Source organism: Sander vitreus, chromosome 22, assembly GCF_031162955.1.
Source record: "Sander vitreus isolate 19-12246 chromosome 22, sanVit1, whole genome shotgun sequence".
Classification (NCBI taxonomy): domain Eukaryota; kingdom Metazoa; phylum Chordata; class Actinopteri; order Perciformes; family Percidae; genus Sander; species Sander vitreus.
In genome coordinates this window covers 18,326,984-18,352,707 of record NC_135876.1, presented here as the reverse complement: position 1 = coordinate 18,352,707, position 25,724 = coordinate 18,326,984, and the positions used below count along the sequence as shown (strand labels likewise).

At 40.1% G+C, this 25,724-nt stretch overlaps 3 protein-coding genes across 7 annotated transcripts in view; 2 read left to right on the top strand and 1 right to left on the bottom strand.

Annotated features, from left to right (window-relative positions):
• Positions 1–6,690, top strand: part of asap1b (ArfGAP with SH3 domain, ankyrin repeat and PH domain 1b) — a 61,125-nt gene extending 54,435 nt beyond the window's left edge. The window contains exons 23-28 of the mRNA XM_078280605.1: positions 1,075–1,236; positions 3,094–3,172; positions 3,331–3,395; positions 3,473–3,999; positions 5,124–5,246; positions 5,385–6,690. Of these exons, the coding sequence (XP_078136731.1) occupies positions 1,075–1,236; positions 3,094–3,172; positions 3,331–3,395; positions 3,473–3,999; positions 5,124–5,246; positions 5,385–5,459 (1,031 nt within the window). The 3' untranslated portion in view covers positions 5,460–6,690. The remainder of the gene's footprint in view (positions 1–1,074; positions 1,237–3,093; positions 3,173–3,330; positions 3,396–3,472; positions 4,000–5,123; positions 5,247–5,384) is intronic.
• A 528-nt stretch (positions 6,691–7,218) lies between these two features.
• Positions 7,219–11,287, bottom strand: eef1a1l3 (eukaryotic translation elongation factor 1 alpha 1, like 3). 4 transcript variants are annotated; one of them, XM_078280609.1, is made up of 8 exons: positions 11,036–11,287; positions 9,251–9,410; positions 8,983–9,162; positions 8,599–8,895; positions 8,375–8,525; positions 7,933–8,189; positions 7,610–7,844; positions 7,219–7,535 (listed from the first exon to the last, which is right to left on the bottom strand). In XM_078280609.1, exons 2-8 carry the CDS (start codon positions 9,392–9,394, stop codon positions 7,426–7,428), a joined length of 1,374 nt encoding a protein of 457 aa, XP_078136735.1. In that variant the 5' UTR covers positions 9,395–9,410; positions 11,036–11,287; the 3' UTR covers positions 7,219–7,425. The 4 variants fall into 4 exon arrangements, with proteins under 4 accessions (XP_078136735.1, XP_078136734.1, XP_078136733.1 ...); XM_078280608.1 differs by having other exon boundaries at positions 9,251–9,520; positions 11,036–11,286; XM_078280607.1 differs by lacking the exon at positions 11,036–11,287 and adding an exon at positions 10,726–10,798 and having other exon boundaries at positions 9,251–9,520.
• The window catches only part of fam49bb (family with sequence similarity 49 member Bb), a 37,213-nt gene continuing 22,392 nt past the window's right edge, over positions 10,904–25,724 (top strand). The window contains exons 1-2 of one of the 2 annotated variants that reach the window (XM_078280611.1): positions 10,904–11,008; positions 20,087–20,178. The gene's annotated coding sequence lies outside the window, so the exon portion shown is untranslated. The remainder of the gene's footprint in view (positions 11,009–20,086; positions 20,179–25,724) is intronic. The other variant, XM_078280610.1, reaches the window with a different exon arrangement.

The window sequence follows — 25,724 nt, the reverse complement described above, 5'->3', positions numbered from 1 at the left end:
TTTTCTTTTAGATTTATGCAAAAAATAAGATTTAAAGCCTAAATAAAAGGCTAAATGACATACATACATATAGAATAACATGCTAACTCTCAGATGCTCCAGATTAACAGCGCAGCGCTCTCTTTCAGTGGGTGCTGAAGAACTCGCCCCCTGGGCCAGCTTCGTGCCATTTTTCCTCTTCTTTTCTTTGCTTGCCACTGATAAGATTTCATCTTGTTATTTTACAGTGTGTGGGAGCTGTTCTTTTTAAGACTGACATACTGTAGATTCTCTCCCACACTCCTCATCTCGCTCTCTTTTCTTTCTCTTTTTTGTTTCTCTATTCTTTCAGCTCCTCACTTGGCATTCCTTGGCTCTCATTCGCACTACGCCACACTGGCTGGCACTCGACCATACATCAGTGAATATCCTGGTTTTATGTTCTCCCCTTACTCGGCTGTGTGCTCCATATATACTTATCCCTCAGTTGTTTCCTCCTTTACAGCTCAGATTCACAGGGTGGTGGTGTTTATTTAAGTAATCAATGGGACCATGTAGGCAAGCTGAGTCTTCAGTTAATTATTTCTTTGCCTACATGATTTTTATCTTGCTGGAATCATTTCCCACCATCCTTGAGCTGTAAACTCTTAACCACAGCTGATTCCTCTCTGGCTGAGCTCTCTATTAGCAGCTTTCACCCTACTTCTCTCTATATTAGTGACCAGTGAGTGCTTTGGAGTCCCATTAGACACAAACAGGCGTATTCATAAACAGGTTCACAGAGTAGAGACACCAAACATGTGCCCACACCCCAAATCATAAGGTCCCTTTTCATTATTCTGCATTCCCGTCCAGACATTTACTGTTATATATCTGTTCAGACAGTATGTTGTTTTACTTGCATTAATGTGTCTCCTCGATATTTGTTTGTAAAAGCCTATCCCTGACAAAAACCTTTTCCATATTTTCAGCTCCTCCTCTCTTCTCCATGCTTCATTATCCTCTCCTTTACCTTCTCTGGGTTTTGGGGGTTAACAGAATGATTTTTTTGGGGGGGCCTCATCACCTTATGTGTTTTATGTATCGCTCCTCCAGCTCCTCCCCCATCTGGCCCTTCCTCTACACTCACACCAGGAGGCAGCTCCACCCTGTCCAAGAAGAGACCTCCGCCCCCACCTCCTGGACACAAACGCACCCTGTCTGACCCACCCAGCCCGCTCTCTCACAGTCCACACAGTAAAGGGGGCTTGACTGGGGGTGAGACACAAGCACACGTCTAATTTAACAGTGGGGCTGGTTTCACTCAGGAATGGCTTCAGCCTGAAACTCGGATATTATCACCACAGGGTTATTTTTAAAAGTTCAGACTATTTTATTAAATGGAGATTAAAATAAGATTTCTTAAGGGTTTGAGAGTTTTTAATTTAGAGTCGTACAGACTAGTGGAGTTTTTTTTTTTATGTCTCTTTTTTTATGTGCAATTTTAAGGTATGTTGAATGGTAGTCTGGCTCATTACATAGATATGTGTAGGGCTCTAACTAACAGTTACTTTTATTAATAATTAATCTGGTATTTTATTTATTCCTCGATCAATCATTTGGTCCAAAACATTTTTTCACATTTATCTAAATATGACAATATGACAATTGTTTAGACATTTTTAGGAAATGATCACATAAGATGTAAGAAAAGCAGCAAATCCTCACACTTGGAAAGATAGAACTAGAGAATGATGGGCTTTTTTCGTGACAAATGACTTAAACAATTAATTAATTATCAAAATAGTTGCTGATTCATTTTCTGTCGATCAGCTCTAGGTGTGTGTAGAGGCAAAGAGCAGCTCCTATCAAATGTGAAAACATAATTAACCTCCAAAGACTGATGGCAGTTTTAACTAAACTACACGTGACAATGTATTCATCTTTAAAATATGTTTTCACTGTTAACAAAGAAATGAGTTGATATATCACATATCAACTTAAACGTTTCCAAAATACACAGCTGTGGTGGATTAATGCCAACGACAATTTAAAAAAAGTATTAAAAGTATTAAACTCTCAGCTTGACGCTGCATTCAAATCACATGTGATGTAGGGCTGGGCATCGTTAAAAAAGTTCCTATACCGATACAGTGACTTTGATACCAGTTCCTGAACAATACTTTTTTTGATACCAATTTTATAAAATCCATTTTAAGAAAAAGAAAATACAAGATTACACATTACGGCACATATCTTTTTATTTCTTTTTCAGCTGTTACTACGTGAGCCCCGTCTCTGTGCATAACGTAGAGCTTTCCCTGCGTGTGTCTACAACGTGTAACGTTAAGACGGCCAATCACGAGTATTATATTATTAGATCTTGGTAGAAGCATGCTGCATGCTTATTGGCTCACTGAAGCTGATGAGATGTACTCCTTAGGTATTGAACTTTGGTATTGAATGACTAGGCCTTTTTGGATACTTGATACTAAGGAGGCTATTCGGTCGGTGCCTAAAAAGTAATGAATTCTGTACCCAGCCCTAATGTGATGGATGGTTTAAATGGGAAGGACTCCACTGTTTACGACTTGCGAGCATTCACAACAACTGAACTTTTTTATCCATTCAACGTACTTTCAAACTGCACAAAGAGATTTTCATGAGTTTGACTCACTTCGGGTAAGTTAGAAAAACAGTCGGATATCTCAGAAATGAAAGCATCAGTTTGTTTAAACTAAACTGACAAGAAAAGTTATCTTGTAACCACCACTTGGAGACACAAGAAGACAAACACCTCAGTCATCTTACCTGCAATCTTGTGTCTCTTATGTGTATCGTGGGGATATTTTTACTGTTATTTCATTTTTATCATTTATCCTCTGTGGTGTTTTGTGCATTCTTTGTCACCCATACAGTAACACCCAACCACTAATTAAATGATGACACTTTATTGCACAACCTCCAAACAACACGGGCTCATGGAAAGCTCAGCCAGATGACGCCTCCCTCATTATTTTCTTTAACCATCACAGCATGTTAATTTATTTTCACATTTATATTAAATGAATGCCTCTGTTAGTGCCCTGTTATGGTGTTGAATAATCTGTGTCGTCATCAATTTCGATGTTTTAGGAAGCGACTCCACCCCTCCTCCTGTCAACAAGATGTCTCCTGTTTCTAACAAGTTTGAAGGAATTCCTCAACAGCAAAGGTACCAAAACAAAAGAACCCCACGGTGAAATATGCAGCTTAATGGGCCGGAAATGTATTGCATTACTCGCTATAATAAAATGTTTTGCAGCTGATGTGGTACAAGCATCTTCTTAGATTCTGTTTTTGATTTAACTTAATTTGAAAATATTTTCCCAGCACTACTTCAAGCAACACAAAGTCTACACTTGGTCCAAGGGTTCTTCCCAAACTACCTCAGAAAGGTACGGTCTTTGTCCAGTTTTCATTTTTGATTCAAGCTGTTGAATTGAATTAAGTAACTGTATGCTTCTTTCTCCAGTGGCATTGCGAAAGATTGACACCATACACCCGTCTATGGATAAGCCCAGCCATCCTCCAGAGGTCTTCCAGAAGTCCCCGCCGCCCACCGACACCCCACAGAAGGCTCCTCTGGCAGACAGGCCTCAGCTGGGAGACCTGCCCCCCAAACCACAGCTGTCTGAACTTCCTCCTAAACCTGGAGAGCTTCCTCCGAAGCCACAGCTGTCTGACCTCCCTCCTAAACCTCAGCTGGGAGACCTCCCGCCTAAACCCCAGCTCAAAGACCTGCCTCCCAAGCCTCATCTCGCAGACATCCCCCCAAAACCCGGAACAGCCGAGTCCACTCCCCGGCTGCCTCCCGGAGAGACAGTGCAAAGGCCTCAAACGCAACCTCCACCTCCACCTCAGCCTCAGCCTCAAGACTCACCGTCACCTAATCAGCAAGCAAATATAGGGACTCCCACCCAACAAGCTGCTGAAGACACCAATGGGACCCCAACAGGGACTGCAGAGACACCAGTGCCCCTCCCAAGGAAGATCAACACGGTATGAATATGCTTCTGTTTCTTCTTGGCTACTGAGCTACTACTTTTTTAGCAAATAAACTTGCTTTTTCAGAGTGCATCTCACCCACTGATGTTGTCAGAAGCATATTGGTCTTTTTCAGCAGTTATTTTGTTAAAGTACACTATACATAATATAAATTAGAGCCTGACCAATTCTATGTGATTAGTTAGGCTGATACCGATATCGATATTTGAAAAGGTTTTAAAAATTCAATTACGATACACCAATCAATATTCTTTTTCTTTCTTTCTTTTTTACATAAACAGATATGCTTGATTTAAAATTCCTTAAATTAGCTTCTTTTTTTTTAAAGAAACGTCACTACTAAGGAATGTACTGAACAGGACATTTTACAGTTGTAATATAAGCTTCTGTAGTGGATAAACTGTAATGGAGACCTTGTTTCTAAATGACCTCAGACATACCTTTAGCATTTCTGTACTGTATATTTGTGTTACTTATTGGCCAACATTTACTCTGATACTGATATATCTTAGATAACTGACCAAATATGCAGTCTACTGTAGATCTTCTATAAATGTAATACATGTGATGAGTTATGCTTTTTTTTAAATTTATATTGTTTAGCAGCTGTTCAACATTCAGTTTGTAGCGCTCAAGTTAAAGTTTTAACTTCTTCGTCATTCTTGATCCTAGCCACAGTCTTTAACCACTTTACATTTTATATTGGATTTTTTTTAATGTTGATGTTCTGGTGGGCTCTTCTACTGCTGGCAGTTATTGCTTCAGCTTCAGGTTGCATATTTAGTTGTTTTCAGATTATATTATCCTAATTTTCTCACTTAAAATAGACCAGAAACAGTTTTCTGGTCAAATACTCTTATTGACAGTGGACCAAGAGGGTTACAGTACTTACGTATGAATATGACAAGAAATAAAATGAACTGGCCCTCCATTTTGATTTTAGTCATTTTCTGAATTTTCAAGAGGATCATTTCTGAACCTGGTGGTCACATAGAGAACACACTTGGCTTTTATGTCATTTTAATGCATTTCTGTTGCATTTTTTTCTGCACAGCTATGGTTACTAAGCTAAATAAAAGTTAACTGAGAGCAGATAACAGTTTTATTTGTATGTCCAGGGGAAAAGCAAAACCCGTCGGGTGAAGACTATCTACGACTGCCAGGCTGACAATGATGACGAACTGACTTTTGTTGAAGGAGAGGTGATTATAGTTACAGGAGAAGAGGACCAGGAGTGGTGGGTGAGTCCAGCCTGAATACTACACTCTGTTCTTCCACTTTTTTATTTCTAGCACCTCTTCGAACCGTCTCAAGGGCACAAAACAAACACTGGATGCCACTTTAATCAGTTTTTTCACATGTTCTTTTTATATTACTAGATCGGGCACATTGAAGGAGATCCGGAAAGAAAAGGGGTGTTCCCCATGTCTTTTGTGCACATCCTGAGTGACTGACAGCCATCGAGACTTGCACTACGCCTCTCCCTAAATTGGGAGGTCCTGTAAATAGCTATTATAACACCTCTTGTCAAACGACAAGTGTCCTAAAGAAGAAAAAAGCAACAAAGAAGAAACCCAAGAAGGCTCATCTAAGCCATGGATGCCTCATCCATGCTGTACAAAGAATGTGTGTATTCTTCCTTTACCAGTATTATCTTAACCCTATAGCATGGCTGTGACAAAGCCACTCTCAGAACCCTAGCACTTACCTAAAGTCTATGTTTATGCTGTTACTGTGTATATATGTATGTAAATATATGTGTGTGCGAGTGTACATGTTTTATTGTACAAAACATGTACCATTGCTCTCTCTACCTGTCAGATTAAGCATCAGGGTGGTAGACTTAGAATTTTATCTGTATTGATTTTATTGGCCCTCAAGTAATTAGCTTATATTTCTGGAAAAAGGTCAAATAAGAAAAGGAATGTGAAATAGGTCATGTCACTATTTGTCTTGCATCCCTGTTTACCACCTTAGTTGACTGAAGAGGCTGGAGTCTCCCGCTGATCTTCCCCGAGATGAAAACATTAAATGTACTGTTCTTGCTTGCTTTGTGTGTACACGTATTATGGTTGTTTTACAGTATAGAAACCTGCTGCTACTGTGTGGTGGAATATCAAAGCCTGTGGCTCACTGTAGGTCACTGATTTACTCCTTGTTACACTGTTCACTGTATGTATGCTTTGTGTGTGAACTCGACGCCATCTCCACAGTCCTTTGACCTTTTCTGTGCATGGTGTAACAATGACTGGAATTGAGTGGAGTGCTGCATTCAGAGACGCTCACCTCAGGGTTTGAAGAGCCACTATTAAGCAGGACTTAAAAAAAAAAGGTATCCTGTTAAAGCCACTATTAATGACAAGTACAGGAAACTCAAGGACATCATAGCAATAACTTGATTTTCTGGACAGGCTAGAAATTTCACATTTAACTTGTGTTCACAATTCAGTGTCTTGTAAAAACCTCATGAGCTTGACATTTTTTAAGTTTGAGTTATGTAATATCATTCCATGTTACTGGATCACCAGGTTTGCCTGTGAACCAGAGATGTCTTAGCACAGTGGACTTTGTAAAAGGCTGGAGAGCCCATGTATTTTCACCTAGTCCTCACTGACTTGCAGTCTCCCCCCCCATGTTAGGAACAAACCTATCAACCCATTGTATCATTAAAAGTGCTGTACTTAACTCTGAGCCTGCTCTTTTGCTTTATAACCATGCGTGGCTCCCCTTGGAATTAAAGTGCATTTTTAAGCTGCTTATGGTAGCGTTACTCAAGATGAACACATCATAGCAGACGTTTGGGAAATGAGCCAATTCACATTCTGGAGTAGAGTTGTGCGATGTTCTATGCTACTCTTATCTGTTCAATGTAACCAAGGCGCAGCAGAGTACAATTCAGAATCAGATTGAGATTTATTGCCAACTAAGTAGCACAACTAGGACTTTGTCTTGATTGAAGGTGCATGCAAACTATTTAGCCTTAATTGGGTGAGTTGAGGTACTTAATTTATGCTGCAGTTTCCCCATCTTTGAGCTAAGCTAACTGGTTGCTTGCAGTAGCTTCATATTTACCCTACAGGCGTGATCTTTTATTTCCCAAAATGTCTTAAAACTATTCCTGTAAGGTGGACAAATGAAAGGCTAAATGCTTACTTTTACCCACCTTGGAGTTGTTTAAACATTAACTACAGTTAAAGAACATTCAAGACAAAGTTCAAAGCTTCAAAGAATTCTTTATTTTGTTGCCGAATAATTCACATTTTAACCCAAGTTTACCATCCAATTCTACAGCTTCTTTTGGATTAAACATTAACACAGGAATCGTCACTTCAACATAAATACTTTGTCTCACTAGACAAAAATTGCATTTTACCAAACAAAAACAGCCATACCAGATTTTACTGGTAAACTTTAACGAAATTATTTACACACTTGGGCTTTGTGGAGAGGTTTTGACCCATGGTCCTTCACCACTGACTTGATGACGCCTACAGCAACTGTCTGCTTCAGGTCTCTAGCTGCAAAGCGACCTGGGAAGCACAAAAATTAATTAAAACCCTGCAGAAGTCAACATGGGGCAGAACATTTTTTGGGACAGACTTACCTAAGGGAGGGTAAGTGAAGAAGCTCTCCACACACATGGGCTTGATGGGAACCATTTTGACTGTAGCAGCGTCTCCAGACATCAGGACCTGCGGCTGGTCCTCCAGTTTATTGCCGGTGCGCCGGTCAATCTTCTCCTTCAGCTCAGCAAAGCGACAGGTTACATGGGCGGTGTGGCAGTCCAGGACTGGAGAGTAGCCAGCTTTCACCTTCCCTGGATGGTTCAGGATGATCACCTAAAGACAAACAAAAAGCAGTTTTTGTATTTGCCTCAGCACAGGGAGGGAGGCAGGTAAATTTCCACTTCAAGTATTTTCAACCAACCTGAGCTTCAAAGCTGCTGACATCTGATGGAGGATCCTGCTGGGCATTGCCAGCCACATCCCCACGCCGCAGGTTCTTGACAGCCACGTTCTTAATATTGAAGCCAACATTGTGTCCTGGCAGAGCAGTCTGCAGCCCCTGGTGGTGCATCTCGATGGACTTCACCTCAGCAGTGAGCTTGGTAGGGGAGAACATCAGGGTCATGCCAGGTCTGAGGATGCCAGTTTCAATCTTACCCACTGGAACGGTGCCAACTCCTGGAAGGATGAACAAATGGCATTTTTAATCAAATCCAGTCATTAACACATTTAGGAGGCATTTTATCAGCAAACATGGCCGTTTTCCCCCACTCCAATCCCTGCTGTACACCTGTACCTCATGTCCTTGATTGGAGCCAATTAAAAGTTCAGGCTTGAAATCAACTTTGAGCACAATTTCTAACCTCCAATTTTGTAGACATCCTGCAGAGGCAATCGAAGGGGCTTGTTGATGGTGCGTACTGGTGGGTGAATAGAGTCCAGGACTTCTAGTAGAGTTTTCCCACTCGCATTCCCTTCCCTTTGTCGGGATTTCCAGCCTTGGAACCAGGGCATCTGTAGAGAGCCATTTATTTTCCAAAGTGTTGCATCCTCAGCACATTTTAACTCAAAACCACCATTCGCCTACCTTCTGAGTTGCAGTGATCATGTTCTCCCCAGTCCAGCCAGAAATCGGAACAAAAGGCACCGTTGTGGGGTCGTAGCCAATCTTCTTGAGGAAGCCACTCACACCTCGCACCACTTCGTCAAAGCGTTTCTGGCTGTAAGGTGGTTCAGTCATATCCATCTTGTTCACACAGACTATGATCTGCTTGACACCCAGGGTATAAGACAGTAAGGCGTGCTCTCTGGTCTGACCACTTCTCGACACCCCGGCCTCATACTCTCCTTTAGCTGCAGAGACCACTAGGAGGGCAACATCGGCCTGAAATTATATTAACGATATATTGGTGAAAAGAACCATGACCTTAAGTTTACATAGGCTAAAGTGATGCACTTCTGCGCTGCTTACCTGCGAGGTCCCGGTTATCATGTTTTTAATGAAGTCACGGTGGCCAGGAGCATCAATTATAGTCAAGGTGTATTTTTGAGTGCTGAATTTCAGCAGAGAGATATCGATGGTGATTCCTCGCTCCCGCTCAGCTTTCAGCTTGTCCAACACCCAGGCGAATTTGAAGGAACTCTTCCCCATCTGTAAATTAACGTCAAGTGGTAAGCCTGTAGCTTAACAGGTTCTGAACATTTTGAATTGTTTTTACAGTAGATTTTGCCTTCCCCACCTGTGCTGCAGCTTTCTCAAACTTCTCGAGTTTTCGCTGATCGATGCCACCACATTTGTAGACGAGGTGGCCAGTGGTGGTTGACTTGCCGCTGTCAACGTGGCCGATAATCACCAAATTAACATGAGTCTTCTCTTTCGCCATGTTGAAGGTGGGTTTGCTAACCAAACAAATTAACTGTAAGCTTCTGACACAACCACGTTTACGCTTCCAAATTCTTCTGGTACACGAATCTGGCCAGCCACTATGCACTGACTTTATAAGCTCCACCTGCAGGGCCAGGACACATAATTGAAGACAGGTGTGCTGCCTAATTACGCTTAATTGGTTTTCTAAAAGCTGAATATCTAAACATTAGAGTAGGTGAACACCAAGAAAATGAAATAATATAAAATAATAAAATAACTCTTCCCAAATGTTATTTCTTTTGTGAAAAGCAGTGAGAAGGAGGAAGGAAGTTTTCATTAATCTGCAGCAACAGGCGGTTACAGTCAGTTATCCTTTAAAACCAACCACTATGGATGGCAGTCTTTGAAGAGCCTTAATGAGTAACCTCTCTCTATGACTGGCCACAAAGCATAAAAGGACTGAACTACTAAAAGAGACTGCTGATTGTAGAAGTTCAAATGTGTTGTCGTGCATATAAAATAGGAAAATGAGGAGCCATAAAGAGAAGTCTTACCATCACAGATGGTGCAAAACAGACAAACAACTACAGTTTCCATGAGTAGGTAGTAGGAGTCCTGCATTTCAAATCTTACTTAAGTACATAAGTATTTTTAGCAAAATGTAAAAGTACTTAAAATGCTAAAGAATTTCCCTCTTGGATTAATAGTACTGATGCATTCATGTCTAATTAGCATTTTACTGTTGTAGTTGGTCTGAGCTGATTTGAACAATTTGATATGTATATTTTATTATTAGGTACAAAACTGATGATGAACTTGTAAAAAAATTATGCATTGTTATCATGTTTTATAAGTTCATCAGGGGTGGAAGAAGTATTCAAATATTTTACTTAAGTAAAAGTAGTAATAGGCCTACTACAGTGTAGAAATGCACAGTCAAGTAAAAAGTAGTAGTAGGCTATTTTATGTACAGTATAGTGGAGTAGAAGTAGAAACTCAAGTGAAGTACCTAAAATTTGTATTTCAGTACAGTAGCCTACTTTAGTAAATGTAGCCTACATTCCATTAAAGCCAATAACACCCTGTACCGATAAACATACCCAAACAATACATTTTTCCAAAGTAAATTGATCCAGAGTCGTTTAAAATAACTCTGAGGTCAAAGTGGAGGGTCAGATGGCACATTAGCGCCCCCTATAGTTTGTTCAAGGTTTATATTAGCTTCTTGCTCAAGGACACTTCGGTAAAGTAAATTCACGTTGGACAACCAAGCTAAACGGCTTCTATCGAGTCCTAATTAACGCCGCGGTGTGAGACATAGAGAGACGGTTTAGAACCCCATAGAACCTCTTTGGTTGTAATCCAGTGGAAGCCAACGTTAAAACAAAGCAGCGGGTCTCCACTGACCGGGCGGGTCTATCTTCAGTTAGGAAATGAAGGTGTAATAAATTTCCCCTCCGCGCTCAGAGGTGACACAAACCAAACTCCCCTCTCGTTTGACGGTCACAATGACGCTCGATAACTAACCCGGAAACAGCAAATCATTTTTCTTCTTCTTTCAGCCCGTACCGCTGGCTTTCTAGCGTGGTATGCAGACGTCGACTCCAGTGTTTTCTCTACGAGCAACAAGGTAAAACAGAGAAAATTACTACTTTACCTCGCCTTTTTCTGTCTTCTCAACTAAACACCTTTACTGTCCACCAGTTGCCATTTAGTCTGGCTTGTTTTAAGTGTTACATTTTGTTCCTCGGAGGCAAAATTAATGATGAATCATAAACGTGTGCGGCGAAAATCAAACCCACGTATCGTGAAGTTACTGTTAAATACAAATAGTGGAAATATTTGTTTTGTGTTTTTAAGTTAACGTCCTCGATGCCCCGTTAACTTCCCCTTTTCAGAACAACGGTCTCAAGGCAGGTTAGGCTACACTGCTAGATTCTTCCTTTATTTGGCCAGAGGCGTTGAATGTTACATGCTTGCCCCATATATTACTAATGCCAGGTTATCAGCTGTGTTTGGCCTCGTCTCCACTATAGAGACAGGTAAAGATTCAGTTATAGAGTAACCGTATGGCTCCGATTAAGATTGCTCGCTTCCAGGCAGAAAATGATGCATCATTAAAGGAAATGCACACACTGACAGCTGGTTAGAGCTGGTTGGTCTTTTAATGATTTTCATTCTGAGCAATGCATGATTAACAATTTTTTTTATTCCAAGCTGTGGTCCTGGCTGTGGTGGAATAAGTATTCAAGTAGCAGTACCATAATGTAAAAATATTTCTGAATTCCAAATCTTACATTAATAAAAGAACAGAAGTACTATCAGCAAAATATAGTACTATTATATTATTATGCACAATTATATGTTTTTAAAATCTTAATCTGCAAAATAGCTAGTAACTATAGTTGTCAAACAAATCTAGTGGCACTTCAAGTGCAATATTTCCCTCTGAAATGTAGTATAAAGCTGCATGAAATGTAAATATTCATGATTCAAAATTGTACTTTACTACAATACTCGAGTAATTGTACTTAGTTATATTCCACCACCGGCTCCTCCCCAGAGTCCACTGTAAAACGTAGATTCAGATCTTCTTTGCATCAGTTGTCTGCACAACTCAACGCTAGCATGGTAGTGTATGTTGTTTCTTTTCCGCCCAGTCTCTGCAAAGGTCTTGTAAGTGGAAGTGAAACGTCTCATGAAGCCAGATTTGATGGTATGTTAGTCAAGTGCAACTCTGTTGTGATGCAACGTCTACATTAAATTTGTCTGAAAAGTCCCACAATCTCCGATTGTGGTGAGTTAGGCATGAGTTCAGAGAGGTATACTGGGACCTTTTTACCTCCTTATGTCACCAAAAAATAACAAGTTCTACAGGCATGGCCTTTAAAGGTGCGTTTTAAGGGGAGAAAAGACTAATGGTGCTCTTCTAATAATGGTATGCTGCACTTTTTTTGTCTCAGTAAATCTGGATTTACTGCAAGCCAGTGTTAAAAGATCTAAGTCATCGCAAACCCACGTTTGCTGTGTGAAATAACATGTCTCCAGGTTATTGTGTATTGCGTTTTTGCAATTTGTCTTCCTTATATCAGCCACTGCACATTTTGAAAGAAGGAAGTATCACCTTTCTTTTTTTTCTTTCAACAGATGGACACACATTTCTGCTCTCATAGTTTGAGTCTGTGTAGGCCTGTGAATATGGGCTGGAAAAGACCTGACTTGTGCCCCAGTTGTATTACTGTGAGACATGGTACAACTTGGTACATAGTGAAATGCAGGTAGAGGCATGCAGGTGCATTTAGGCAAAACCTTTCAACTTAATCGTGTATTGGATACTGCAGCAACATTGTTATACAAACAAATGATAGAAGCCCTCCATATTGGGAAAGGATTATCTTTTTCAGCTTTTACATGTTACAATTGAGTTATAATCTGGCTGTAATCTTGTCAGAGTTTTACAGCTTTTGACTCCCAGTCTTTCTCTACGTGAGGATATTGTTGACATTAGATAAGACTGTTGTCAGTGCTTTACATCAGTGTTTGCATTATGGGGGCTTAAATAACAATAGAGGCAGAGATGTGTTGAGTATGACTAAAATACACTCTCATTGTGCTAACGTAATGAACTCTGTTAACCCCTGAGGAAGCCCGTGCAAGAGGATTTTCCACATACTTTCTCCAGCAAATGTATTTTGTAGTTCTAACAACTGTAGTTACTGTAACTGGGGGTGATAACACAAGGATAGAGTCAGTGTAATGGTAGAATATTTAAATTGTTAATCATTTTTCTCAATTACCTTTTTTTTAAGGAAAAGCTGCTCAGACGTTTTTATGTCACAGACTTGCAAACTGACTTGTATCACTTTCAAAGAAAGATTGTTTGTTTGTCTGTAAACTGTATGTATTAATGTATACATTAATTTGAAATACCGTAGTGAAAGTAAAACCTATGATTGCAATAGAGCTCAACAGTCCCGCCCACAGCGGGTTCCGAAAGTAAAAATACAATGCAATTTCTCCATTGACATTTGCAGTATAAGCCATAAAATCGTAACCGTCGATGGTAGCTTACGTACATGACTAAGCTATTGTATATGCTCATATAGACGCCAAAAATCATGGGGCACTAACCTTGTTTAGAGATAAATGTCTTTTATTCGCGATGTCTTGGATAAGTACTTCATTACCCACAATCCTGAACAATCCCACAATCCCACAGTGATGACTCTGATTGGTGGAACTCATGCTGGTGAGGAGGGGGGGGGTGTCAGTACCCGATCTCTGCTGCCTGCACGATCCGTCACGAGGATATACGACACTGCACGAATCACGATCTGTTCCCACGCTTCTGACGTTAGCCTCTGCCGGGAAGCTAACGTTAGTTTAGCTAACAGCTAATTCGGCTAACCGCTAGCTGACAGCTTGATTCAGTGTAAAATAACGTTAACTCAAACTTAACACTGGGTAAAGCCGTCTACAGCTGATGTAACAGCCTTTATATATGTTAACGGTTATTTTCAGGTTTTATTTTGAGGGTCTTTTAAAGTTATTACATGCTGTCTCGGCTAGCGGTTAGCCAAATTAGTTGTTAGCTAAACTAACGTTAGCTTCCTTTGTTCAGTGGTGCACGGTGGTTTATGGGATGAGTAGCTCCTTCGCTCTGAGATGACGATGTGTACACAGTCTTGTACCTTTTGACTTTTTGGGGATTTTCAGTTAGTTTTTTTACTCGAAATGATACGTTTCGCTTTTGAGTCACGTCCCACCTGGTTAGCCTAAGGCATGGTCTAAAACTCTTTATATACGGATTTTCCCAGACGTCAATGGGAGAAATTAATGGGAAATTTACTTCCGGAACCCAAGGTCTCTCAGAGGAGGGGCGGGACTGTTGAGCTCTATAGAAACCTTTTGGACATGATCTCATTAGGAATCAATCGTCGACTTCACTGGAATGTCACGAAGTCGCCAAGGGGTCCAGACCCCTCTTTGCGACCCACTCCCTTGAACACACCCCATGTCTGTGAGCTGCTGGCTTCAGTTTGGGTTACTGCAGTTATTCTTGGTATGAGGTTCACTGTAGTCTCCTGCTGACAGTCGGGACTATTTATTGTATTTACGACAGCAAGTGGATCCACTCGTACTAAAACACTTGTTATAACAGTAAATGTACCATTGTGTGATTTATTTTTTTATATATATATATATATATATATATCACACAATGTATGATGTACTGTATTGTTGTATTTCAGGCAGCCAAGATGTGTTTATTTACTACTGTGATTGAACAACTTTTAATACTTTTCCTGCTTTCATCTGCATGACACCTTTTGTCCTGATTCACCAGATTTGATTTAAGCTCCTCTTTTTATTTAGTGCTCATGTGGGTTGTTTTTGTTTTGTGATCTATAGTGGGAGGACACAATAACATGAGCACTTGTGCAATATAATAATGCAATCCACAGCAGCTTAAGAATACAACCACAGACTTAAACCAACACCTCTCTGACACAGTCCCCACAGCAACTATATTTCCAGATTTCAGAAATCTGTTTGTATCATACTGTTAGTGTTCACGTTATTGTGTCCACCCCCTGCTGTATTGCAAACACATTACAGGAAGCGTGCTCGGTCAGGTGCTACTGTCTTTTAGCTGTATTCAGAATAGAGCTGTATTGATCCCTTTCTGTGGCATAATGCTGTTTGCTCAGTTATTTGGATTGACTTCCTCCCGGTGATTTGGCCCGTTCAGCGTTCTGCTCTAACACCATTATCGTGACCTGGTTTAATGCTGGAGAGTTGGTGAGCATTGTTTCATTTCAAAAATGCTTTTTTTATTGTTTAAACAAATATTGTTTTAAAGGCACTTGATTGCAGTACTTTGTTTAGTGCTGTGGATATTGTGCCATTTGACAATTAAAACACAAATCAGAGTTTGTCATGGACTTCTCTGTGCTATAAGACTAATCTCATTTGCCTTTTGACTACACACACTCCCTCTTCCATTGCAATTGCATGTCTGCTCTTGTCCTAGGAGATCATAGTTGAAATGATAACATGCATGAGTCACTCGGTAGGAAAGGCTGACTATGCCCCCCTTTTCAAGTAGACCTGCATGTTTCTGCGCATGGCTGAATTGTTAGACAGGATATCACAAATGTCCTGTATAAATGTACCTGTTTTTTTTGACCTTATGAGTCCCTGCTGTTCAGTCCACAAACAGATTTAGTTAATAGTTTGTTGATTAATACATGCTGATAGTTTTGCTGTTAAATGAGCAGAGAAAGATGGTCTGGAGCAGTGGAGGTCGAAGCTGTGGTCGGTTTGTGTTTGCAGCCTTTTGGCGGTGGCGAGTAATGTACTTTAGATCTGTGTCTCTGATATGTATGACTCCGTATGTGTGCCAGTTTGTGATCTGCAGTGCCGGCTGTGCTGGTAGACTTGAGCATTCCTCTCAACTTTCTCACTTTCGTCTTCTGATGTTGACTTATCTGAAGTCCTAAGCATGCACACATAATAAGAAGAGAGAGTATCTTTTTTTTCTTCTTTTTTTTCTCTCTTCTGCAGTCAGTTCATCCAAAGGCTTCCCACAGGATGCTTTCATTTGTTGCTCTCTGTATGCAGCAGCAACATCTTCAGAGTGAATGGTACTAAAGCAAAGTGGACTTTGCATAGAAAAGTTCAACATAAAGCTATGACTAACCCACTCAAAAGGAAAAAAATGCTGTCACTTTGTGTGGCCCTACCCCCACACCTTCCACACATGCACAGAAAAAAACCCAGGCTAAAATCTACAGAAAAGACAGATATTTTATCCTTTTGACAGCAGTTAAAAGATTATCGTATGTAAAACCAGGCAGATCTCATGTGGCCGCCTACATGTTAGTGGACACAGAGCAGGAGTGTTGCCACAGATGGCAGATCAGCATGCTAGAAATTCAGCTTTTGCATGAAACTGTTGCCGTGCTGCCCCCGCACCAAGCCTCCATCCTCACATGGTGTTAAAACTGTCAAATAAACCTGGCCTACTTTACAGTATGTTGTTCCATGTATTATATTTATCATAGTGATGCATTTTGTTCCCTATAGTCAAAGCTGTAGAAACCTGGACCAATTGAGAAGAACTTAACCACTAATACCCACTTAACATTGTATATAGGGCTCATTATTCAGGGGTTTTATTTTTCAGAAGAAACTGGGAAGCTATCAGTGTTTATTTTAAATATTGATATCCAAATCAAAATTTGATTATTAGATATTTGCATTTTAATCATGTAAACCATTTTTTAATCCAGCTGAGATGCTTGAGCCCTCAACAGGTCATTTGTTCTGACATTTCAGTTGGATGAGCTCCAGTTCATTTAACTGATCCGTGGAGTTTTTTCATAATGAAATGATGCTCCGTGGGCTTTAGTTACTCCGTCGATTTCCCTCCTCTCCCCTCAGCGCTCGCTCACCGGTAGGGACAGGGGAATATAAATTGTCATGGCAACTTTAGTTTTAATGGAAGTTTTACTCAGTGGTGTTGAAACACAGCGAGGACTGATTTAATTCTGATTGTCACTCTCTTCAGTTTGGTGATGCTTAAAATAAGGATTTTTTTTTTCTAATATCAAGTGGTAGGTTATAAACCTCCCTACTGTGTAGCCTACATCGAAAATAAGACGCATCATGTACTATCAAAGCTTTAAAATTACATCAGTCTTTAGTACACAACTAAAGCAATATCACATTTACAGATGTTTAAATGGAATATTAAATATGTTAGTCCAGTTTCTGGTCCATAAATTGAAATGCACCTCATTCAACAAAATAACATTTACAGAAAATTGAAGCAACATCTTCATTATTATTGAAATATTTCTGAGTAACTGAAAATATGTTCATGTTGTGCAGCCCTAATGGTGTGCCGAACTTAACACTGAGTTGCCAGATTATTAAGTGCACCTAGCTGTTGAACTGGTGTTTCTGATATTTTGTCCACCCCATTTACATGATGTCTGTCTGTGTGTGTCTGTACCATATACAGTATAGATCCTATTGATTACCTCAGTGGCCTGCTCTATAGTCAGATTTAGCACATATGTGTAGCACACACTTTACAGCAGGCCGACACATGTTGGCCACATATCGACCCCTTCATGCGGTGAAGTCGATTAAAACCAAACCCCCTTCACGTGGTGGAGTCAATTAAACAAAACAAATGTATTTGGTAGGGGTGTGCAAAAAAATCGATTCACATTCGAATCGATTCAATCCCCACCGATTTCAAAATCGATTCATAGAATTCCAAAAATCGATTATTTTTTAATTAAAATTTTAAAAGTAAAAAAAAAAGGAACTACATTTACATACTGTGAATCTAATCGAGAATCGTTTTTGAATCAAATCGATTTTTGAATCGAATCTTGAGCCTGATAATCAATATCGAATCGTGACATTTTCTGAATCGTGCACCTCTAGTACCTGGTATGTTGACTTATTGCTGCTGCAAACTGGAGATGTTAGAGCAGATTCAAATGGGTCTTTGCCACTCTGAGATGTTGCAGCCTCATACAACAGTTCTTGTACAAACAACTTTAAAATCCAGTTCTGGTATGTAGCTACTTTACAAGTCTCTGGAAATGACAAATCAAAACAAGGAAATAAGTCTTTGAAACAGTCGGAAGTGAGCGTTTAGTTCAGAGAAAACTCCACTGAGCAGCGTTTGTTTTATTGCCTCTGAGTCTGTGGGAATAAAGCAATATCAGACCAGTTGTGTTGGCAAACGCGAGCATGCTGTGTCGATTTTACTCAAGTTTTGTTGTGTGATTTTAAGGGTATTGAATTTCAGATATCTCTCAACTTATTACTCCTCTCCATCCCTCACTTGGTCCTATATTAAATATACTGTATACATTTATGACTTCTTTCAAGTTTTTGTTAAGCTAAAGAACACATCATGTGACGAGTGAATGCCTCTGAGGTGATCAAAACACTGAACCCCCCCACAGTGACACTGATTAACTGGGCAGTAGTTGTTCCCTTGGATGTAATTGTAGCTTGAAGGGACACACGTACACAGTGCCACTTCAGTATGATCTCATCATATGGGGCTTTTCCCACAGCAGCACTGAGGTGAATGACAGTATTCCTATATACGGAAAAGACACAAACCTGAAGAGCATAATAATGGTTACATACATATGGGAGTAGTACTAAAAAAAGTAAGTCCAAATTAAAAATTAATTAAACAATGTCCGTTCAATTTTGTAATAGCCCCAGAGCATTTGTGAATGTATGAAATAAAAAAACAGCTGACTACTATAACCGGCTTGAAGTATATGAAATTACGGGAACAAGACGGGCTACTTGTTATTTTAATGATCATGACTCTTTCGTTCTAATAATGCTGCCTGCGTTTAAGGTAATGTCATCAAGAAACATACCAAGTCCATCGTTTCCTGAAATACTAATGTACTGCTCCACAGTACTGTAACCCCTATAACCTCATGTGCTCATTCAAGGGATAATTTGGCCGCATGTTGTGCCCCTGGCTGTAGGCATGATGCATAGCTGACTCCCATGACACCCTGCCACAGATGTCACCCAGAATGTCCCCTGTGACATGTCAGCTGTAATGGATTAGCAGCAAGTTGTGGGCAGTTTGCATGAAGAAAATCCTCCGTCAGAACGAGAGATAAGAAGAAAGGAAAAATGTCTATGATTTCAGAATGTAGTGTACTTTGGTAGTGCCCTCTTTTCACAGTGTCTTGTTCGATCATTTCTTCGTCCACAACCGTCTCCCACAGCTCTCAGCGTTCTTGTGGGTTTGAAGCTTAAGGGTTTGAAGTCTGATCACATTCATGCATGACCAACACCGGCGCTATTGCCATGCATCTGTATGCAGGCTGGCGAAGAGAGAAGTGCCTTGGTCCTAATGGTCTTACAGCCTACTGAGCTTGTACTCTCAATCCGGGCTTGTGAACAATTTGGGAAACAAGCTTGTGATTTACAGAGACTGTGTTGAATCACAAACCGAGGAGACTCTTACTTTGGCCGGAAACTAGATGCGTTTTATAGCTAAAATGTTTGTGATCACTTTTGATTTAACTTTTAGAAATCTTAAGCTTTCACTGAATGAAAAGACCTAAACGTGAGCTGGATTGAATCAATTGTGTTGTAGAGTTCTTGCAGGAGGTAGCAGGGTGCCTTGTAGAAGTGAATCAGAGGAAGTGTTACACAATAGGAAGTGGTGTGTTTTTTCTGCGTCTTTTTGTTCCATGTTTTACAAAAAAAAAAAAACTGCAATTAGCCCATGGTTCACAAGGAAGGTAGGACATAAGACACCCCTGTCATTGCATACTTCACATGATATCTGCAGTCATTCTGCTAATGTTCCCTTTTTGTGTTTTGCTGTGTTGTGTTAAGAAGTATGACCGGTATGTGTGAAGAGTGCACCAGATGTGTTAAAGTGTAATTTGTTCCAGTGATAACGCAGAAAATATGAAAAGTCTTTCATGTACTTAAAGAAATGGAAGTTTTCAGTGATTTCGCAGTAAATTTGTGTGTTTTTAAGAAAACATTTTATCTGCAGAAGGCTTCATTTTGCATAACGATGCCACTGTTTGTCTCTAGCCGTCAATGTTTGTAATAGACCATGAAATCGCCTTTTGTCATACCCTGGATTGTTATACATTTGTTGAGCGTTGAGTTTGATGTGTTTCAGAGGCTGACCTCTGGTGGAGGACTGTGACCCGAGGCCACCTGCCAGGCCGGGCCTCCCTGCTCCTGACTGACTGCCTCACAGTTCCACTGCTGGTAAGTCCTCGTACAAAGTCGCACTTTCAAGATTGGGGCTTTTCATTTTTCAAGTCTTAGTTAATCGTTAAATTATTTGGCGTATTTAATGTCAAACAATGGTGAAAATGGGACAAAGAAAAACCATAAATCCTTACAACTGAGAAGCTACAACTAGCTAATGACTGACTGATTAATCGTATATTATAATCGTTTGAATTTTCTGCTGCTAATTGACTAATTCTTTCAGCTCTAGATTAGTTAAAACGTGTCTTAAAGCAATACTCACATCTTTATATGTACATTTAGTTATTGGACTATAGTATACCACTAGTATGATCCGGAGAAATCACTACAGCTAACAACTTTTGAAAATGTAGACATGGGCATGTAAGTATTGTTTAAAGACAGACTTAAAGAAATTATGAACATATCCTTTATTCCAAGTCCATCAGCTGCATTATATTATATTAATCGATGCAAAGTTTGACCGTTAAGACTATTTTCATACTGTAACTGTGGGCTTTCATTCTCCACTCCAGATTACCATCTGCATATCTGCATTTATTTGTTTACATGTCTATTTATACCTACAGTATTCAAGGACATAACTGGTATCTGATCCTAATTTGAATTGAAGGCAATGTTTAGAAAAGCAGGTTGTTGAGAATAACAAAATACTCCACGTCAAGCTTGTTTGTGCGCCTGCATCTCTCCCATTGTTTCAAACTAATTTGGGTCATAGTGCATACTGAAGGGCTTTGAATGAATAGAGGCATTTCTCTAAATGGCAGTTTGAGTCAGTTACCTTGCTTTCTTTCCACTAGTGGTGTATTCATGCAAATGTGTTCTCGGTATAGGTAGGAGGAAAAAGCAAATAACTGTTGGTGGAAATATCCAAATACAAGTTGCATGTTGCATGACTGACACTCTTATTTTTTACCTGATAGATCCAGAGGTCACTAAATGAGAGATACAGGTCACATCTTTTTAGGGGGGATGTAACTAGGACACTGTTGGCTTCAATTTGAACTTAACATTACATTGCTCTCTATGGATATCGTGCCCCATCTGGCGTAGAGTCAAACCTTGCCAGAACTGCCCCTCCTGTGTCTCTTAAACTCATACACTCTAAAATAATGAATGGGAACTGCACCATTACTTAAAGTGCTCATATTATGCTTTTTGGCTTTTCCCCTTACCTTTATTGTGTTATATATCTTTTTGTGCATGTTATAGGTTTACAAAGTAAAAACGCCCAAAGTCCACCCCAAAGGGACTTACCATCTCCAACAAAAAAACACTGTTCACAAACTGCTCCAAACAGCTCTATTGTAGTCCAGCCTTTACTTCCGTGACAAACGTGCGTCACTTTGTAACACACGTTATAATGCTCGCCTAGCTGCTAGAGTGGCACTCCCTCATGCTCTGCAACTGACAAGCTAGCAGTACTTACTGCGCATGTCCGACTCCCAACAAAGATGGTACAGAAGTGTGATGTCTCACTCTGTAGCTAAAACAGAGAGCTCAACACACAGGGTGAAAAGAGGAGCTGCAGCAATGTGCAGTACAACAAATATATGGTGTTATCTGAAAATTAAACCACATAAACCTATTCTGATATAACCTCTAAATACAATTATGAACCTGAAAATGAGCATAATATGAGCACTTTAAAAAAAACATCTCAAAACCTGTACAAATCAGCTTGAGGACCGTTTACTCTTATCTGAAAGTCTTTTAGAAGCCTCTAGCTTTAGGTTGAGAAGCACAGATAAACGCTTCATGTAATCGCCCATGTTATTAAAATTACAACTTTATTGGCAATCATCACCTTATCTGAGGTTTACACATAATCAAAAATTCAGTTTTAGAACTGTAAGAGTAGCTTTGGTGCACCGATACAAAGTAGACATGTCATTATGTAAGAACGCCTGTGGTATACCTATTATAGTCCTGATGTGTTGTGGGTGTATGTGTAATGCTTGCTCAGGAAATGAAGTGCATTGTGGGCCATAAAAAGGAGTAATGTAGGTGCTCCCAGCTTCCTGTCCCCCCTCAAGGCCAGAGTGTTTATGTAACTACAGGGCACAGGGTCACTGCTCACACGACAAACTGGCAGCTCTGACACGAGACTCGCCACGTCTTGTTCAAGTACATTTGACATGTTTTTTGTTAATAGTTGGTTACTTTGTGGCGTTGACGTTTAGTGGTTTTATTCTCATTTTAGACCAGTATATTTTGGCAATGTGGAGTTTTACTGCACGTTTTATTTATTTTTTTCCTGCTCACAGCAAAAGGATTTTTTTTTTTTTTTTTTTTGCTCTCAGGTTGTCTTTTTTTCATTTTGCATCATTTCGCCCCTGCTTGCATGTCTGCACATCCCTGTTGTATTTTTCTCTGTGTCTCCTTGGAGATTGTTACCATGACACACAGCTATCATTCGATTGGCTAAGCTCTGGTGCTGGAATGCTGGGCCGTTTTGACAGCTAAGCCTCAGGTGGTTCGTATATATAGGATTACTAAGTCAGTGTATCCCCGTGAGAGGCCTGTGTTTGTGTGAGTATAGGCTAATGCCAAGCTGCCGAGGTGCCCTATTAAGATTCAAATCCATTCACTAAAATAGCCTAAATGGCAAGCTATTTCAGTTAGCACGCAGCACACAACCCTGTGGCAGTACAGGGGAGAAGTAGACGTGTTGCATTATAAATGGAGAATGGAGCTGAGCTAATGCAGCAGGCTGAGTTTTGTGTGAAGACATACAGGATGGATTAGCCTCGCTAAGCCAGGGGGAGGTGTGGTGTAGTAGCCTGAGGTGAAGCTTTTCTCTGCTCTCCTGTTGCTGTGATCATAACTTGGTCAATACTGCTCCCAGCTGGTGAAGCCTAGTACTGTTATACCTATTTTATATACCAGTGTTTTTCCTTGGTTTGTGAAAGACTTTGGTGGGATGGATGGATGGATGGATGGATGGATGGATTGATTTGATTTTATTTGACCACTTAAATATAAAAATATGAAACAGTACATGTGTCATACATTAAAAATGCATAAATAGTCAGGGATGACACAATAAAGCCCAAAGACTTATTTCTATTGTGGTCCCTATAAGGGAAGGGGGAGGGGACATTCATTCATTATATATTAAACAAATTCATCCACATTATACAGAAAAATTAACAATAAAAATAGACTATGATAATGACTACGATTGGCAGCTAAGCCATACTTTCAACCTCTGTTTAAAACTGCTTCTAACTGTCTTGAGTGTTCCAAAGGGTAGTTCCAGCATAAAGAAAAGACTGTTTGCCCAAATTAGTGTTAAATCTGGGGGGTACAAAATCTGTAGTACCTGTAAACTTTGTTTACTCTATTATAAAATATTTTCTAAAATATTTGGGAACATCTCCATTAACAATTTTATGTACCATCCCCAGCTGCATCTGAGACACTCGATCCTCCACTTTCAACCATCCCACCCTTTCAAAGTGGGACGATTCCAGATGAGTTCTAATTGGAAGGTCTAAAATAATCCTTATTAATTTATTTTGAGATGTCTGAAGCCTATGTTTCAGGTTCCCTGTGACACCATTGTACCATGAGCCACACGCATAATCAAAATAAGGCTGAATTAAAGCTCCTGCCAGAATTGGCTTTGTTTTTTCATCCAACAACTTTGATATTCTGGCCAAAAAGCGGACTCTCTGATTTACTTTGGTGATTACCTTTTGGGCCTGACCTACTCCAGATAAGTTGCAATCTAACATCCAAGGTAACTGATTGATTCCTTGGCAGTAATTACAATATTTTCAGCTAGGACCTTAAAACCTGAGGCTTTCTTTAACTTTATCTTTGTTCCAAACAATATAGATTCAGTTTTCCCCAAATGAAGTGATAATCTGTTATCAGCCATCCACATGCTAACATTTAGAAGTTCTGCGCTAAGTGTGCTTTCACTCATATTTTTATCCTTGTGAGAAACAACCAGCGCAGAATCATCTGGTGGGGGATTTAAGGGTTCTTCTTCACAAAAATGTTATGTTTTTCAATAAAGTAAATATGCAATTTCACATCATTTTGACCATTATTATTACCATATCAGTGTCTAAAATGTTAGAAAAGTAGAGCACTTAATGAATAAATAACACTCCAGGACTCAAAGACACAACTTTCTAAAGAAGTCCACAGGGGACCAACTACAACCATTAGATCTGGAAAAATAATTTGGTTAGTTTTGATGCTCACAATTGGTTGCATTCCTTTGGCTTAGGCGGTTCCCAAAACTGATTGGGTGCTGTGCCTAAGCCTTATAATGGTAGGGAAAACCCTGGGCATGCTAAAATAGTGTGGAAATATCAGTTGCTCCACTCTTAACTCAGCATATGGAAGACGCTCTGGCCCCTCTGGACCTCACCCGCTGAACAGGTAATTTGAGATGATATGTCTAAGTGGGTGTAATACGTAGAGTGGCTTGTTGTATCAGCTAAAAGCTCCCAGCTTCTTCTCGGTTATCTATTATTTATGCCACTGGAGGGCTGACACTGTATAACTTCCTGCCCAGGTTCCCTTAAGGAGCACGTCAGGCTGCTGTCATTCCTCTGTAGACTTGCATGTTGGAAAGCCTTAATGTCTGGCAGGTTAGTATGAAACATGGCATTACCATTTAGTCTGCAGAAATGCCATTTTATTTTCATGTGTTTTACCCTGAAATGGCTGCATGTGAACACTGGATGGTGCTCTTACATCTGGCTTCCCATCCCAAGAAACTGATGTGTCGCTTTGAGTTAGAAATGAATGTTCTTTGCTACTTTTTTCTGCAAAGTTCTGCGGTAAGTGATGGTTTTCTACAAAGACATTTCACTCTAACCACTATCACTTGTTGTACATTTTAGCAGAAGCAAACCTGAAACGGGCATATGATGGCAAAATGATTTGGGAGTGGTCTTCCCCACCATTCAGTCCTCGTGTGCATAACTGTTTGCATCCTCCAGATGGCACTCCTCTCTTACTGAAAGAATATTGTGGTACTCTTTAATCTGACACTCATCAACCATCCCTAATCCTCCTCTGTGCCCCACCCAAAAATCCTGTTAGGGCAATACTGTGCAGGGAAAAAATATTTAAGGTGAAGCTCCACTGTATTTCTTCAATTTAAATCTTTAAATTGGCTCAACAACCAATTATGTAAGGCATTGTGTCCCCTAAATGCTCATCCTTAAATCTCACTCTCTCAACATTTAGAGTGAGATTTAAGGATGCAGTGACGTCGGTGAGTCAGTCAGAAGGTCAATCGAGTAATGACGGTTTTAGGGGCTGTTTTAGCAGAAGAATGGGAGATCTGTGTTTGAATGGGTTTAGGAGGCAGCTGCCCTTAGGGAGGTTGAACCGATGACATTGAGTCAATATGCCCCCTTAATGATTTCCAAACACATCCTAGGAACGAGTTCAGAGGACTCTCAAGGGCAGGGTGGGGAGGGCGTCTTTCTGAGGCAGATGTTGAGCGGATGGAGCAGAAAATCAAAGTGGTAGAGTACACACACACACACACACACACACACACACACACA

Excerpts from the sequence above, each read along its gene's own strand:
- eef1a1l3 (XM_078280609.1), bottom strand. The coding sequence starts at position 9,394 with ATGGCGAAAGAGAAGACTCATGTTAATTTGGTGATTATCGGCCACGTT. Across the intron at positions 9,163-9,250 it reads TTGAGAAAGCTGCAGCACAG|ATGGGGAAGAGTTCCTTCAA; the intron begins GTGGGGAAGGCA and ends GTTAATTTACAG. Across the intron at positions 8,896-8,982 it reads TGATAACCGGGACCTCGCAG|GCCGATGTTGCCCTCCTAGT; the intron begins GTAAGCAGCGCA and ends ATATAATTTCAG.